At 36.1% G+C, this 17500-nt stretch overlaps 1 protein-coding gene across 1 annotated transcript in view; it reads left to right on the forward strand.

Moving 5' to 3' along the window:
• Positions 1-17500, forward strand: part of LOC137650637 (nuclear receptor subfamily 2 group E member 1-like) — a 166990-nt gene that overhangs the window by 43884 nt on the left and 105606 nt on the right. The window contains exon 3 of the mRNA XM_068383824.1: positions 4119-4280. Within this exon, the coding sequence (XP_068239925.1) occupies positions 4119-4280 (162 nt within the window). The remainder of the gene's footprint in view (positions 1-4118; positions 4281-17500) is intronic.

Below are 17500 nucleotides of genomic sequence, written 5' to 3' on the forward strand. Positions count from 1 at the left end.
AGTAGATGGTGGAAAGAGCAATGATGATTCAAAATCGTGATTTTGATCCGTATCACCTCCAAAATTTCATGGTTTCTTCCGATACCAAATATATATCCATTGTTGAAATTTGGCGAAAATGAAATGTGTCAATTTGTTTCGACGTTATTTTCAAAATGGCGAAAAATGCAAATCCCGATCTAGAATCTGGATCCGGGTCCGGATCATCTCCAAAAATTAATGGGATCGTCCATGACCTATGTTCTATTTTCGGTGAAAATTTCATCAAAATTTGTTCAGTAGTTTTGACGTTATCTTGTCCACAGGTACACACACATAAATAAATAAATGAATAAATAAACCTATTTTGATTTTATAATCTCATTGGCCGAGTTAATAATAATAATAATAATAATAATAATAATAATAATATATAATAATAATAATAATAATAATAATAATCGTCCATTCAGGTTAAGCAAGGCCCTCGCCGAAAGACGTCATCTCGAATACTGATCACGTAAGATGAAATCTTTTTTCATTTTTTTTTTCTTATTCCGCCTCGTTATCATTCCTCATTGCGTACTTTGCTCGTTCAAATTCCCTTTTGAAACCGTCCTTCGTTCCCTGTCTTTACCCGAGCGGTGCTATCGTTCAGTGATGTCGCCGTTTGATTTCGTAAAACTGCTGTGAAGCGCGTACAACTGGCACCATTAAATGCCAGGACCTCGATGCCATTACTGATAAATGCAGACCAGTCGGTTCTTTTTTCCTATGCTTCCGGACTTCTAAAAGATCTTTAACTCTAGTCTGCGCTCTCTCTCTCTCTCTCTCTCTCTCTCTCTCTCTCTCGTATTCTGGGATATCTGCGAGCCAGGGGCTAGTACTCTCTCTCTCTCTCTCTCTCTCTCTCTCTCTCTCTCTCTCTCTCTATGATATCTGGCTGGCGAAGATCATCCTGATAACACGGCTAACTCACTCTTTGCAACCGTTTCAAAACTCCGTCAGAAGTTACTTGATACGATGATGCAACATATATATATATATATATATACGCTCACAAATATACTGTATGTATGTATATAGGCTACATATAAAGATATAGGTATATTGACAGATAGTTAGAAAGGTATGTACCTTATATACATGTATACAAATACATACACAAAATTCATATATATATATATATATATATATATATTATATATATATATATATATGTATATATATATATATATATATACTGTACATATAATATATGTGTGCGTTTGTGTATGGATATGTTTGTGTATTTCAGGCATGTATGCTGACGGTAATTGGTAATACTGTACATTTGAACCATTTTACAAACACATACAATTTTATATATATATATATATATATATACCCATATATATATATATATATATATATTCTTTTTGTTTTTATCTTTTATTAGAAGGAGTTAAACATCATTTTACGGTACTCGATCTGTCTGTTTCTGAAAAGGCTTAAAAGATTCATTTCCTTTTTGCTCGCTGTGTGCATCTAACCTACTATATCAAAATTTTACTTTTTATTTAGTTACTTTCGTCTTTTCTTTTAGATTTTCTCTCAATAATTTCCTTTCCTTTTTTTTACGGTTCTCCGCGCTTAAGATTGTAATTGTTTCATATCATAAATTATTATAGCTTAAAGATTTTATTGCTATCGTCCCTTTTGCTTAAAATTATGCCTTCCATTTGGTTCAGGGTTGTGAAGGACGATTTTCCAATTCTTATCATTATTTTCAAAAGCACGGGGAAATATTTTATCCACTTAAATTCTAATTGATTGAAACTCTCTCTCTGATTTTCAAACATTCTATTTTGATCCGATCTCTAGAGGTCACGATCTCGCTCATATATTTTTTTTTTTCATGAATGCTTCAGTTTGGTCGTATATCTACTGAAGTTTTTGATTCTTGCAAACTTTTAGAGGGTGCTGATTAAAAGTTTATTTTATTTCTAAACTAAAAAATCTAAACTCTAACTTTCCTCCATAATTTCTTATATCATTGATGCTTTTCCATTGACCTTTCACGATACATCTAGATTTCCAATAATTACAGCTGCTCATCTCTCAATGTATTTACTATTCTCTTACCGTCCGACCTGTCAGTTTCTGACGTCTTAATGAAAAAAATGGAGCATTGAATAGCCTCCCAGACCCCAACGTCCGGCCATGTATTAGATTTCTTAATCCATATCTATATATCATTCTCTAGCACTGCTGCTCAGTTATGTAAGTTCCATAAAAAATTTTCATAATTCTGACCATCCTTTGCATTCGGATCTTCCTGTACTGTGTCATCCTGTACGTAGTAAGATGTATACTGCCTTCCCCATCATAAGATTTAATACTACACAGTATTCTAGAAGTTTTATTCCCACCGTGACCAGATTCTGGAAAGATCTTCCTAAATAGGCAGATGAATGGGTGGGACTTCAAAAGTTTAATCTTACAGCGCATATTTTCATGTTGAAGAGGCTTGCATAAGTTTATAGACGACTCATCAATTCTAATGCTGCAAATCTTATGATATTTAATTCTCATTAGCTCTCTTGCGGTTTATTTATTTCCTTATCTGTTTTCCTCTCTGGGCTATTCTTCCCTGTTGGGGTCCTTTGGCTTATAGCATCCTTGTTTTCCAAATAAAGTTACAGTTTAGCTATTGGTAATAATAACAATAATGTGTCTTAAATTCCTAATTCTAATCCTGTATGATAGACTTGAATCTTGCCTTTTTTCATGTTTACACTTTTTGGTTTTTAAAATTCACATATTTTTGTACCAACCGTGTGTCACACAATTGTACATAATTATTTTGTATATATTATGCTTGTATCTGCGCTCTTCCCTCGCACTAAAAAGAACCTGAATGATCATGTCTCCGGTTTTGCTCTGTAACATTGTCTGTCTCTCGAACAGGTTATGTCCTGTTGCCTTGAGGTTTTGTATATAAAGAAGAGTGTTCCTTAATAAACAACTCAGTTGATTGCATCCTGCCTTTGAGTTCACAACCCTCACTCGGCACCGTCACATTTTCATATACTCGGAGGTCACTAAATCTCGGAATGATTTCTTTTTCACTAACGCTCATATTACTTCCCACTCATCCCACCATTTCCCAATTTATTTTCAACTTTCAGCAAGTACTCAAATTTGAGAATATTCTTTGGTTTTGCTTCCATTTGTGCAAACTATACAGGATCAGGGATGTTCCCTCTGTGGTATGACTATCCTGTTTGCACTACAAATATGATATTGTTACTTTCCTATCTATATGTTGTTTTCACGTTAATGAATAGTCTTTATTTCTTATACTGTGATATTTTCAGTACCACTTATATCGTTTATCTTATGTTTATTCTTCATACCAGAAATTGTCACTACCTCTGAACTCTTGTCTTTTCACTCTTCATGTTTCTGTTTCCAGACTTAATTTCGTCCTTCTTTTACGAATCAATTATTTAGTTGTGTTGGCCTATTAAAAGCGTCCCTGCCTGATGATCTTCCAGACTAGAGTTCGAGTCCCGCTAAAGCTTGATAATTTCCTGAAGTGTCTGCAACCTCACCATCATTGTGAACTAAGGATGAGGCATTTGGGGGAAGCCTATAGGTCTACCAGCTGAGTCATCAGTAGCCATTGCCTGGCTCTTCCTGGTCCTAGCTTAGGTGGAGAGGGGCTTTAGGCGCTGATCATTTGAATATATGTTTAGTCTTAAGGGCATTGTCCTACTAACTAGGGCATTGTCATGGCCCCTTGCCTCTGCCATTTGAACTGTATTTAAAACTGCAAACCCATGTTTCTTCTTCAGACGTACTGCTGTTACTTCTTTAGAATCAATAATGTTGTGTCCATCTTCCTTCTTCCGATTTAATTTTGTTACTACTTCAGAAGCCCTAATGTTGTTCATGTCTCAACCAATAAATGCGTGTTTCCCTTCCGACATATTGTATTTACTCCTGAAGAACCACTACTGTTGTCTCCATTTTCCTTCTTCAGACTTAATTCTATCAATACTTTAGAACCCCTAATGTTATATCCTTCATGTCTCAACTTCGCACCTGATTCATGAAAACCAATAACATCGTTTCCCCCTTCTTCTCCCTCTCAGGCTGCTCCGGGTTCTTCAAGCGCAGCATCCACCGCAACAGAGTCTACACCTGCAAAGCCACAGGGGACATGAAGGGAAAGTGCCCTATCGACAAGACGCACCGCAACCAATGTCGGGCCTGCAGGCTGAACAAGTGCTTCGACGCAGCTATGAATAAAGATGGTGAGTAACTGATTCCCTTTTAGCTCCCAAGTGAGTGTTTCAGGTTGTTTTGGGAGGTGAGTCATAGCTGGTGATTGCCAGAGGCGTTCCACGAAAGTCCTTTGTGAGGATTGAGTCTTCCTTTGTGATTGCCAGGTTTCCTAAGGGAGTCTTTCAGAATATTTGGAAGAAGAGTCTTACTCGATGACTTCTGGGGTTTTAAAGTCAGTCTTTCAGGCTTTTAAGAATTTAGTTTTTGTTGGTTATTTCATAGAGTTCGGGGAGTATACGTCTATTGAAAAATTCTAAGGGTCGGTTTTTTATCTGGTATTACCTCTGACTCATATTTGAATCTAAAAAAAAATTAAGATGGTTCTCTGTAACTTGTGTTTGCTTATCCTTCTGTGTTTTTATGAAACGTCTAGATTTCAATATTGATTAACTAATCTCTCTGTGTTCACATAGGAACCATTTCAGAAGTTTTGAAGTTAGGTTTTTCAGGAGGTTTAAAGATGTATATCAGATTTCATGTGACCTGACTGGTATCTCTCGTGATATCAAAATGATAGCATTAATCTTGCCTAATATTTCTGTTTTTTAATATTTATATCCATTGTGCTATCTCAATCATTGGACCATTTTCGGATAGATGACCCAATTAGTCAAAGATTTTTAACAATGATTTCGAGAAATTTGGTTATTTATAATAGGTTTAGGATACTTCACTATGCAAAATAACGTTCAATTTTCCATGTGAAAATCTGCTCACTTCAGCATTAAAAGGAATCGCTTACTTCACAAGACGAAAAATCGCCCACTTCTGCTAATAGAATATCACTCTCTTCACAATGCTTAAAGTCATTCACTTCAGAATCGAAAAAATATCACTCACTTCATCATGTCAAATGTTAGTCACTTCACAATGCAAAAGATTGTTCACTTCAACATGCAAAAATCAATTCAGTTTACCATCTAAACAGACATTTACTTCAATGCAATGTCATTCACTTCATGCGAAGAACCGCTCATTTCACCTTACAGAAAGCCTTATGGTATCATTCGCCAACAGATCACCGATAATGCGTATGTTTTTGCTCCAAAATTTATCGTCGTGTATTAATAAATCGTCTCCTTGAGGCATTAAAGAAAGATGTCCATCCTGCTCTGTAAGGGAATGAAGAATAAAGAACGAAATTCCTTTGGTGTCTTCTAATCATTACGGTATGAAACATGAAGTGGCAATCTCCCTCTGAGGCTCATAACTATGTTATGAAGAGGGATTGACCCTTGCTATAAAAAGGTAACTCTCTCTCTCTCTCTCTCTCTCTCTCTCTCTCTCTCTCTTATCTGTCCCCTTCCCTTCAAACGGCAACCCTTGTTGGGCTATTCAGACTCCCGATCCGATATTTGATAAGAAAGTGCCACAAAGTTATTTTAACCTTTAACTTGTTCCTCCATTCTAACCAATATCTCCTCTTCTTTGTTTGTTGTTAGTTTCTTTTTCGACCGCGTCCTTCCTCGTTCCTCTCTCTTCTTTCTGCACGTCGTTTGATCTTCCACAAAGTAGAAATTTGTCGAGCTCTGCTCACTGGTTCAATCTCCATTGTTTGTGTAGTTGCATTTTCCTTCTTCTTCTTCTTCTTCATTTCTCTCTGACTGTGGAGTTTTGTTTTGGTTATGTTTCCCTCTTTTAACCCTCATTTTTCGTCCTGATCACTTTCTCAAATGTGAGGGTTACTTTGAAAAGGTAAAGAGGGGAAGGAAATGGAGGGAGGAGGTAGGAGGGGAAAGGTGAAAGCTCACTTTGAACGGAGGGGAAATTGTTCTTTGAATCTCACGCGTAAAAAGTTGTAAACGCGAGTTTAGATTTCTGAGGGTTTTCTGAGAGCTGTGCATGGCTTGTAAAAGGTCATGCTGTCAGAGGCACACAATGTTTATTACTTGGATATCGTCCTTCACTGAGAAATGGACACACTTCGTATTGATTCTATTATTCTTAAACGAACATTCAGTGCTAAAACTTTCTTTAAACACACACTCATACACACACAAATATATATATATATATATATATATATACATATATACATATATATATATATATATTCATATATATTTATGTATATATATATATATATATACACACATATATATATGTGTGCGTGTATGTGTGTGTGCTTGTGTGTACAAGTGCTTGCGTATGTGTTTGTGTATATAAAAAATATGTCAGCATATCCTTGTTAGCAAAATGCCACAGGACTTGCAAAGCTTCCTTACCAGAATGCATGAAATATCATATGAAGTTAGGCTTAAGATAGATAGATGAAAGACAGAGATGATGAGAACGGAGTATGTAATGGAAGATGAAATTCATTGGAAGGAGAAAAGATTTATGAGGTGGAATCATTTAAATATTTAGGAAATATGTTTAATACAGGATCTCTAGAACTGGATTTTAATGAAAGATTGGGAAAAACAAATCAGATAATGGTTAGATTAAGTAAAATTGGGAAATCAAATCGCCTGAAATTACATATAAAAATCAGACTAAAAACAGTTTAGTGAGATTTTGTAGATTTGAGAACAAAGCCCTTAGAAGAATATTAGGAGTTGAATGGCAGGACACGATTGGAAATGAAACTATAAGAGAGATTCCTCAAGTGCCATATGTGGATGTGATCATGGTGAGGGGTAGATGGAGATGGTTTGGGCATACTCTTTGTACTCCACAAGAGAGATAAGTTTACCAAACTTTCAACTGGGCTCCACAAGGCACTAGAAGAGTTCGAAGACCCAGGCCTACATGACTGAGGTTTATGCGGCTTGAATTAGGAAATGATGAATGGAGTATTGATTTAAAAGCTCAAGATAGAGCACAATAATGGACATCGCAGGACTCGCTTTCCGATACGCATAATAAGAGTTATCCACAATGTCTAAAAGCTCCTCAACATTTAAACTGAGCATAAACAACAGGAGAAAGCCGATGAGTATGCATCTAAACCTGTTGGGAAACAAGTGATTTCAAAATTTCATACTGTTTATACTATTAGTAAAGAGTGACGCGTTACAACGAGTGAATGAGCAGTAATTTTATAAACATTTTAGTGACCAAGTCCACAGATGATGGACGAAAGCTCTAAAAGTTCTTTGTAATATCTAAAAATATACATCTAGGTTTTATACACGTCTTACAGCATTGTGGCACCTTTTCAACATAATAAGGAAGAATGACATTGTACTTGTTTGCACCATATATATATATATATATATATATATATTTATATTTATATTTATATACATTTCTTTCCTGTCACGCTCAAGGGGTGAGGGAGCAGTCAAACTTTGGTGAGAGGAGGTACCGCAACGTAGTTGGAGATTCTCCGTAAAATATACTGTTCTCAGCCGTATTTCAGTAAAATACAGTCGACCGTAATTTTACCCCACTCTATTCTTATCTTTAACAGGTTGGTGACCGTAATATAACTCATTTACGTTAGTATATCCGTTTTTTAAACTATAAATGTTTGGCAACATTTATTCCAGGATTTTTACTGTTTTTTTAAGGCAATTATTTTAACAATGTACACTCAGAATGCACACTCTCCTACAAATTACCGAAACTTCTGTAATGTTGTTAGGAAAGGGGAATGAATGGGAAGGGTTAGATCTGTGTGTGTACATATCTAAATATTTAGACGTCAGTTTTGACGGCTTGAGTACACTAGTACTAGATAATATTCTACCCGCATATATATTCACAGTCATTTCATGTTGTCTTGAATCTATCACAATATGATAAATACTTCTCTCGGTCATTTCTTTATAGCCTTTCCTGTTCCTGACTTACTTTATATCCCATTCTTCTGGTGAGGTTATGTGCGTGAGTGTGTATGAACATCTGAGTACGAGCATATACATGCACGTGTCAATATATTATCGCATACATATACATTTCATTTAAAAAAAAAAAAAATAGAAAAAAAATATTTGTAGCCTCCATCAAAGTCATTATTTCCCGTACAGTCAACACCTTTCATCAGAGCCAAAAAGTGGAAAATTAATCCGGCATTTCACAATTAGCTTCTCCGCTCTTTGATGACTGATTTTGCCATTGAATGTCAAAAAAAAAAAAATAATAATGATTAACGGATTAACATTGGCGATAAGCCAGGCTAATGCCAGCAAGCCCTCACTCAGGGCTCATGATTTTTTGACGTGGTCGATGGTTCAAAAACACACAAAAAAAAAAAAAAAAAAAAATTAAATTCCCTTCCCCTCCCCTTCCCTTCCTCTTCCCCTCCTCCCCTTAACCAGCCCTTTACACTGATCCAATTCACTGAACTCAAATGTCATCGCTTTTGTTCTTTACACAAAAAAAAAGATTACTGAATATCAGGGATGGTGGGGGTTTGGCTAGCTTTGTAATCAAAGCCAATACGTACTCAGCCATGCCCAGTTCAATAGATGGATAGGTATTGATATATATATATATATATATATATACATATATATATATATATATATATATATGATATATGATATATATAATCATTTTACTATAAACTTTTCCCGCTTTAGTGTTAGTAACACCAGAAGAGTAGCTCTTTCCAGTTCTCAGCATGTGTTAAAGGATAAATGCAAATCCCGTGCCCTTTTCGTAACCCCTGCTCACACTGACATCCATGTGCAATTGGGACAACTGGTGGGTGACATGCTGGGACCCGGGTGCTCCGTCTTCTTGTTTGTTATCTTTTGTTTTATTCAGTTTTAGGTCATTATAGTGGAAAGACCTCAGGCACTAGTGAACACATCAGGAAATTACTTTTTGAGTAAGCAATATTATTATTATTATTATTATTATTATTATTATTATTATTATTATTATTATTATTATTATTATTATTATTATTATTATTATTAGCTGATAAGTAGGATGCTCTGAGCACAAGGGCTCCATCAAGGAAAGTAGCGCAGTGAGGAAAGGAAATAAGGAAACAGATAGAATAGTGTGCCAAAGTGTACCCTCAAGAAAGAGAATTCTAACCCAAGACAAAGGAAAATCCTGGTACAGAAGTCATGGCACTACCCCAGACTAGAGAACAATGGTTTAATTGTGGGGTATCCTCCTGGCAGAGCTACTTACCATAGCTAAAGAGTTATTTCCATCCTTACTAAGTGGAAAGTAACCACTGAACAATTACAGTGCGCAATAGTTAACCCTTTTAGTGAAGAAATGTTTGGTAATCTTAGTGTTAGCAGGTGTATGATGAAAGAGGAGAATGTGCAAAGAATAGGACAGACTATTCGGAGTATGTGTGGGCAAAGGAAAGGTTAGTCGTAACAGGGAGATACGGTCTGGCCAGTCAAAGGACTCAATGACTATCTAGCGGTAGTATCTCAGCGGGTGGGTAGGAAGGTATTTGTAAGGCAGATCATTAAGAGTAAGGTTATGAAATTTAATGGAGGTCGAGATGATGGAGGAATAAATGTAAGTATCGATAGCTCTGATGGGGGTGGGGTGAATGCTTGAAACCTATAGGTTTTAAAGTGTTTATAATTTAGCGGGTAAGGTAAAGGTAAATTCACGTTAAATAATTAGTATTTTTCTTCATAGTTATAAAGATGAAAATAAGTTGATTGGATACAGTCCTAGAAGTTCATATAAGATCTGCTGTTCAATTTAACAGCTCGTTACTGGTACGGGTAGACCTGATTAAGGTCAAAATCTATAAAAAAGAAACCTTCTAGTGATGTTTAAATCGGAGTCACAAAATAAAAAACAGATTCAACCTTCATTTCTGAGATGTTCCCAGAAACTAATCTAAATTGGTGTAACGAGAACCCTGCGTCATCTTTCAGGACTCACAGAATCAACCACAATGATTCCTCTCTAGATGAGAGGCGAAAACTGCAACTAGAGTTTGTTTTAAGCTGTATGGTATTTCCACTTTTATATTACGTCACTTCAACTTGCATACGTAATTTAATCTTTTGTACAGAGAATGAGTATGATATGGTAACTTTCATCAGAGTCTGGCTCATAATGGAGAATAAGTGAAGATGTCTTTGGTTGAAAAAAAAAAAAGAAGTATATTTTGACTGGATTTAACACGTATATTGTCTTGAGCTAAAATGAAATATAGCAGCAGAAGTAGTAGCATCATTAATATGTTAATAATTATGATTTTCATTATTTATCTTTCATCGTCATCATCATCATTATATTATTAGAGACAAATAAATCAGTAACTTGGTTTGCTGGATTATATACCTTTATTCCTACTTCTTGAGCTCCATTTATAGTTCTTTGCAGATGTAGGTATCTAATACTTGGATTCTAAAAAATAAAATAAGTCTTTTGAGCTTATATTTAATGTAGAAATAAAATGTTAACCATGAGATCAAATAAGTTATTATTAACGTTAACCATGAGATCGAATTAGTTATTATTAACGTTAACCATGAGATCGGATAATTTATTATTAGCATCTTTATTAGCTAAACGAATTCCCTACATCTAAACCTAATGAGAAAAACCAAGTCTGACAACAGGTAATTTCCCATGACTTGCGAAAAACCAACAGTGCCTTCATTGATTAACTAAATTAACCTCCTGATCATTCTAAATTCCCCCTTTCTCTCTCTCTCTCTCTCTCTCTCTCTCTCTATCAACGGACGTATTTCGGTAGGAGATATTTGGTGTGACACCCGCCGTGAAAACGTTGCACATGTTCCAACCCAACCGTGACGAGCCGTGTTCCGATCCACGTCTGCGGTGGCGGCTTCGGGTTAATCACCTTCTCATCCTTTCTGCAAAGACTTTTCTTTTTACTATATGATATTTTCTATTAATATCAACAACAATGAGTGCTTATATAATTTTATAATATCCCTTTTCCTGTAGGAGAATATTAAAATGTAAAAATGGAAGATTTTCATTTAACTAATTACTACAGTAACCCTACTTGAGAGAGAGAGAGAGAGAGAGAGAGAGAGAGAGAGAGAGAGAATCATATATATATATAGATACGCCGGAAGACAGAAACACATACAAGTCTCTGCTTGAAGAAGAAAAAAGAAAGAGGAAATCGCCACTGCACCGAAGTCCAAGACAGCGCCGCGGACGACCCTCTGGAGAGGCTGGGTCCGCGTGTCAATAGGCAGCACGTGTTGTCGGTGTGGGGGATAAAGCCAACGATTAGGCTCCTTTGGTCATGGCTACGGCCAGACAATCCCTTCTCTCTCGCGCGCTCTCTCTCTCTCTCTCTCATTACCCTCTCCCACTCTATTTATGATGTCTTTATTGATTGTTGGGAAACTCATTCGGGTTTATTGATGGAGGGGACCCGGGTGTTGGGAGGAAGGGAGGGGCAAGGAATGGACAAAAGGGAGGGGGGCCTTTCAAGTGGGAAGATGAACCTCTGTCGCAAGAGCAAAAGGGGAGGAGGCCAAGGAAGACCTGAATGGGTACGGGTAGGGAGGGCCTGTGGGATGGGACTGTTCAGATAATCAAGGGAGATGGCAGAAGATGATGTAATGATGTTGATGATGATGTTGATGCTGACTGTGAACAGAACTGCTGAGGTGAACGTGTAGGGGGATTTAGTATTGGTGATGTGATGATGTTGGTGATAATGATGGGGATTGGGAAAGGCGTTCCGAAGATGCTTGCGATAATAAACTTTGAAAATGAAGGTAATGATAGTTTCGATAAGGTCATTTCGCAAATATAACATTCAATGTATGATTTCAAGACAAATGATGATTAAAACGTCGATTGTGTAAGTGTTGACAACAGTGAGCATAATGTTAATATTATGATGATTTTTCAAAGGTAAAGATTACTGTAATAATTGCCATGATGGTGATGATATTTGTAATGATATTGATGTTATCAGACGTTAACAATAGTCCCAGCATGATTTCTAAGCATTGGTTACTTACATAAAAAGGCTTACTTGAAGTGAACACGAGAGTAGTTAAAATCTGGAAGATGAATAATTAGCACTCAATCTAAACAAAAATACAAATCTGCTAATGGAACAAGAGACATTAATGACAGAAATACAGACCAGACCAAACAAAAAAAAAAACTCCATTGCAAACACCTCAGGCAGAAAACTTTGACAAGACAATTTGGTATCAGCTCAAGATATGATGAGCCTTTCCCAAAACAAGAGTCACAGACGAGGGCCTTTAACCGACCCCCGGGGCAGTAGTCTTAGATATGCCCCTTTTGCAGAATACTTTGACAGTGCCTCAGTCGCTTCAAGACGTAGGCGGAATTCTTTTACAGGAACCGTTTAAAATCCTTATTTTGCAGTAGTCCTGTGGAGAATTCCTCTGACAGAACATTGAGAGCAAACGAGATATGAATCTCAAACAGGACCCTTTGGTGCAATCCCTAGGTAATAGTTTGCGTACCAAAAAGATTTGAAATATCTGATTTCAAATCCACACTCTCTCTCTCTCTCTCTCTCTCTCTCTCTCTCTCTCACTCTCTCTCTCTCTCTCTCTCTCTCTCTCTCTCTGGTCCTTCGATTCACTCGCGAGAAAAGGAATAGCAAGGACGAAAACCCTTAAAAGGAAGAATCCCACTATTAAATTCTAGTTTGCAAGTCGACTCCCGTGGGTCGCAGTTGAGATTGTAAACAGGAAAAAAGTAACAGAAAAAGGGAATAGATATTCCGCTATTAAAATAATGCATATCCTCATATTCAAGAAAGGCAGAACTTTAGCAAGTTAATCTGTAGGCTACTACACAGGCATTAAACCTTTTACCATATACTCCTCAGATTTCCTTTTCCAGTTTCTCCTGGAACTTCTCCAGTGCTTATCCATTTCTCCTGGATCTTTTCCAGTTCTTATCAATTTCGCTTGGATTTTTTCTAGCTCCTATCCATTTTCCTGGATTTTTTCCAGTGCTTATCTATTTCTTATGGATCTTTCCCAGTTCTTATCCACCAGGTTTTTTTTTTATATTGCCTATTCTTGGTTTTGCTTTCAGCTGCAATAAAAGTGACGAATGGAGAAATAATATATATGTATTAGAGGCCTGTGCGAATATACTTAAGTTTCTTTATGCACAAAAATGTCCCCAGACATCTGCCGATATTAGCAGGATTGGATCAATACAATAATTCAAAATGTCATTGATGGAACGTAGATAACCATAAATACTTCTCTCTCTCTCTCTCTCTCTCTCTCTCTCTCTCTCTCTCAAACATAATAACAACTCTATTTTTTATTATTACTTACCAATAACTCCATATATTAGTCTTAATCCTTCTAATACAATTACTACAAATGAAAGTCATTCTTAAAGCGTTCCATCTCTACCCCAAAACGACCCCCTAGGGAACATTTACACTCTAAACGGCATAACACCGATGGCCCTACCTTGAAATCCCCTCTAAATCCCTCTCTAAGCCCCCCACATGCCTTCCTCTCTCTCCCCACTCCCCTCCCCTCCCCTCCTTTAACCTCTCTCCGACTCATCGCATGACGGAGTGAAGACAGCCGATGCCGATACATTGTCAAACCAGGTATTGATCCCGTTCACTCCATCTGGAGGACCGGTTGGGGACGCTTTTCTCACTGCAAATGATTAGCTTTGCAAGCTGGGGGAATCGGTAACGGCCCAGTGTGTGTGTGTGTGTGTGTGTGTGTGTGGAGAGGCTGGCTGGCGACCAGTCTTTGGTCAGCGGGTGGGTCTTTAGGTCGAGAGGGACGGCGTTAGGTCAGAAGGAATGGCGTAATGTCGACGGTGATGGCGTTAGGTCGAGAAGAATGGCGTCAGGATGGAAGGAAGGATTATAGGTCAGAAGTAGTGGTGTTAGGTCAAAGGTAATGGAGTTGTGCCGAATGTAAAGGGGTTAGGTCGATGGAAATGGTGTTGGGTCGAGAAGAATGTCCAGAGGAGTGGCTCTAGGTTGAATGTATTAATGGCTATATGTCTAAAGAAGGGAAGTTCACGTCGATAAAAATGACGTTAGATCGAGAAGAGCACTTGGTCAAAAAATAATATCGTTGAGGATCACCAAAATTTAAATGTTTAGGCACTGGTTCCAGATAAGTATTGGGCCATCACGGACACCCTAAATAATACATATGGCGTTATATATATATATATATATATATATGTATATATATATATATATATTTATATATATATGTATATAAATATATATATATATATATATATATTTATATATGTATATGTATATATATATATATATATATATATAAATCCATTAAGGCTTATTTACCTTGTCTAATACAAGACGTTAGATTTTTCTTTTTTCAATCGTAATTTCTGATTCTTTAGGGTCCTTTTCCGATCGGTGAGGATCTCTTTCAAAAGGATTGAGTTCTCATCCTAAGATGTTTCAATGGGTCAAATGAGAATATTTATACATAAAAAAATTACAAGCGACAAGTCAAGAAAGTAGGCGTCAGGTTACATAAAAGGACGTATCAATTTCGATAAAAAATATTCGAACTGTCAAATATTAGCGAAGAGTAATGTTTTGAGTTTTTAAAAAGGAATAAAAAATTTAACGTAAAAAACGGAAATTGTATTTCCAGTTTATTTGAGTCTCTCTCTCTCTCTCTCTCTCTCTCTCTCTCTCTCTCTCAGTAATAAAAAGTTTAATTTTAAGATGTTTTGGAAAATTTAGAGTTCCACTCTTAAATCCTCTCTCTCTCTCTCTCTCTCTCTCTCTCTCTCTCTATGTAATAAAATGTTTAATGTTAAAGATATTCTTGAAAATTTAGTATTCCAGTGTAAAATTCTCTCTCTCTCTCTCTCTCTCTCTCTCTCTCTCTCTCTCTCTCTCTGTAATAAAAAGTTTAATCTTAGAGATGTTTTTGAAAATTTAGAATTCCACTGTTAACTTCTCTCTCTCTCTCTCTCTCTCTCTCTCTCTCTCTCTCTCCATTTTCGGATTACGTTTTTATATTTCATTATTAAAATTATTTCTATTGTTATTATTGATAATGTAAAGCTACTCCTACCGAAAGATACACTATTAGTATATCAAAAACGGATCAAAATAGCAAAATAGACATACATAGACCTATAATATCATAACAGGACCTGGCCTTTCTAATTATGTAAATAAGGAAAAAATCATATTGCATTAGCAAAACCTACAGCTAACGTAAGGAAAAACATATGTAAAACGAAACACACAAACACAGGTATATGAATGTAGCCTACACATTAGTGTAAGATTCATTCAAATTCATCTTCATCATCATTATCGTCATCATCTCTTCCTATGCCTATTGACGCCAAGGGCCTTAGTTAGATTTCGCTAGTCGTCTCTCTCTTGAGCTTTCAAATCAATACTTCCACACTCAACATCTACTTAACGCTCCATAGTCATCAGCTATGTAGGCCTGGGTCTTCCAACTCTTTTAGTACCTTTTGGAGCCTCTCCATCTACCCCTCACCATGAACTCATCATATTACTAAAATTAGACCCTCATCACATTCCTGAGTAATAAATTATATTTTGTTTTTATGACTGACTCGGAACTATAGATGAGTGGGAAACAGAGTATCTAGAAAAATATTATAAAGAACTCAATGAAACACAACGGCTTAATAACACCGGAAATGATGGAATCTTGTAAAGGTTTCGGGGGATAACAAAATACGAAGAGAGCTCCGGGTTTTCAAATATTTGTAGTTGGTGGAAAAAAAAAACGGCTCTGTGAATAAAGAAGACAGAATTTATTCATTTTTCTTCCCTGGATGAGAGAGAGAGAGAGAGAGAGAGAGATGAGAGAGAGAGAGAGAGAGAGAGAGATTTGAGCAATAGATATGTGGGTATTTATTAAAACTTTAAAGGGTTAAAGGTCGCTCATGAATGGCAGCGGCAAGTTACCGTGACATTGCCCTAGGAGGATAATGCCCTAAAGACTAATCATTTATACATATATATGATCAGCGCCTTTAAATGTTTAAAGGTCGCTCATGAATAGCAGTGGCGGGATACAGTGACATTGCCCTAGAAGGACAATGCCCTAAAGACTAATCATATATGTGTATGATCAGTGCCTAATCCCCTTCTCCACACAAGCTAGGACCAGGAAGGGTCAGGCAATTGCTGCTGATGACTCAGCAGATATACCTATATGCTCACCCCAAAGCCCCCATCCTTAGCTCACAAGGATGGTGAGGTTGCAAACACTACAAGAAACTATCGAGCTTGAGCCCCAGTCCAGCTGATCGCCAGCAGGGTTTTATTATTATTATTATTATTATTATTATTATTATTATTATTATTATTATTATTATTATTATTATTATTATTATTATTAGCTAGTTAGAAAAGTGAGGATGCTATAAGCCCCAGGGCTCCAATAGGGATAAATAGCCCAGTGAAGAAGGAAAATAAAACACTATATGAGATGTTATGAACAATTAAAAGAAGATATTTTAAGAACAGTAACAACATTAATACAGATATTCATTTATAAACTATAAAAAGACTTATGTCAGCCTGTTCAACATAATATAATTTGCTGCGAGTTGAAACTTTTGAAGTTCTATGTTTCCAATAAGTTACATCACAACACTGAAAATAAGGGAACCAATCTAATATTCAGGGTAAATTATGATGTTCTCCAGAAAAAAATACGAAAAACCTGCTGTAAAGAGTAGGATATAATAGATGAAATTGAAATGTATTATAAATTGAAATAATTAAGCAAAAGCTAATAGCATTAAAAGTGTACACAATAATCGATAAAATTATGGTACCTAAAGTAAATGAAGACTTGGATAAAAATATAAGAAATTTTAAAGAAAGAATACCCATATAACAAGGAATAGAAAAAAATCTAAATATAATAAAAGTGTGCACAATAACTGGTAAACAAAGGAAGTATTTTATACTATAAAAAAACTGTCTATTCATACATTTTTCTGTGTGTAATAATAGTGCACAGAAAATAAACACATATATAAAGTTTCATTTATTCAGTCCTTGGTCAATCTCTCGAAAAAGTACGCAATGTACTTAAAGTCAGAATTACTTCCCGACTCACTCTTATGTTACCAATACTTTGAAAAGTATGAGTGCATAAGTAAAAGGATTAAAGGTGATATTGAAATTTCTTGAATGACTGGAATAATGGAAGGGGAAAAAACTATTCATTTTAAAGGCTTTTGAAGACGATATTAAAATAATCAACTTCCAAAGACCTCTTAAAAAGATAACGGATAA

The sequence above is a fragment of the Palaemon carinicauda genome, chromosome 12 (assembly GCF_036898095.1).
Source record: "Palaemon carinicauda isolate YSFRI2023 chromosome 12, ASM3689809v2, whole genome shotgun sequence".
In the NCBI taxonomy this organism is placed as follows: Eukaryota; Metazoa; Arthropoda; class Malacostraca; order Decapoda; family Palaemonidae; genus Palaemon; species Palaemon carinicauda.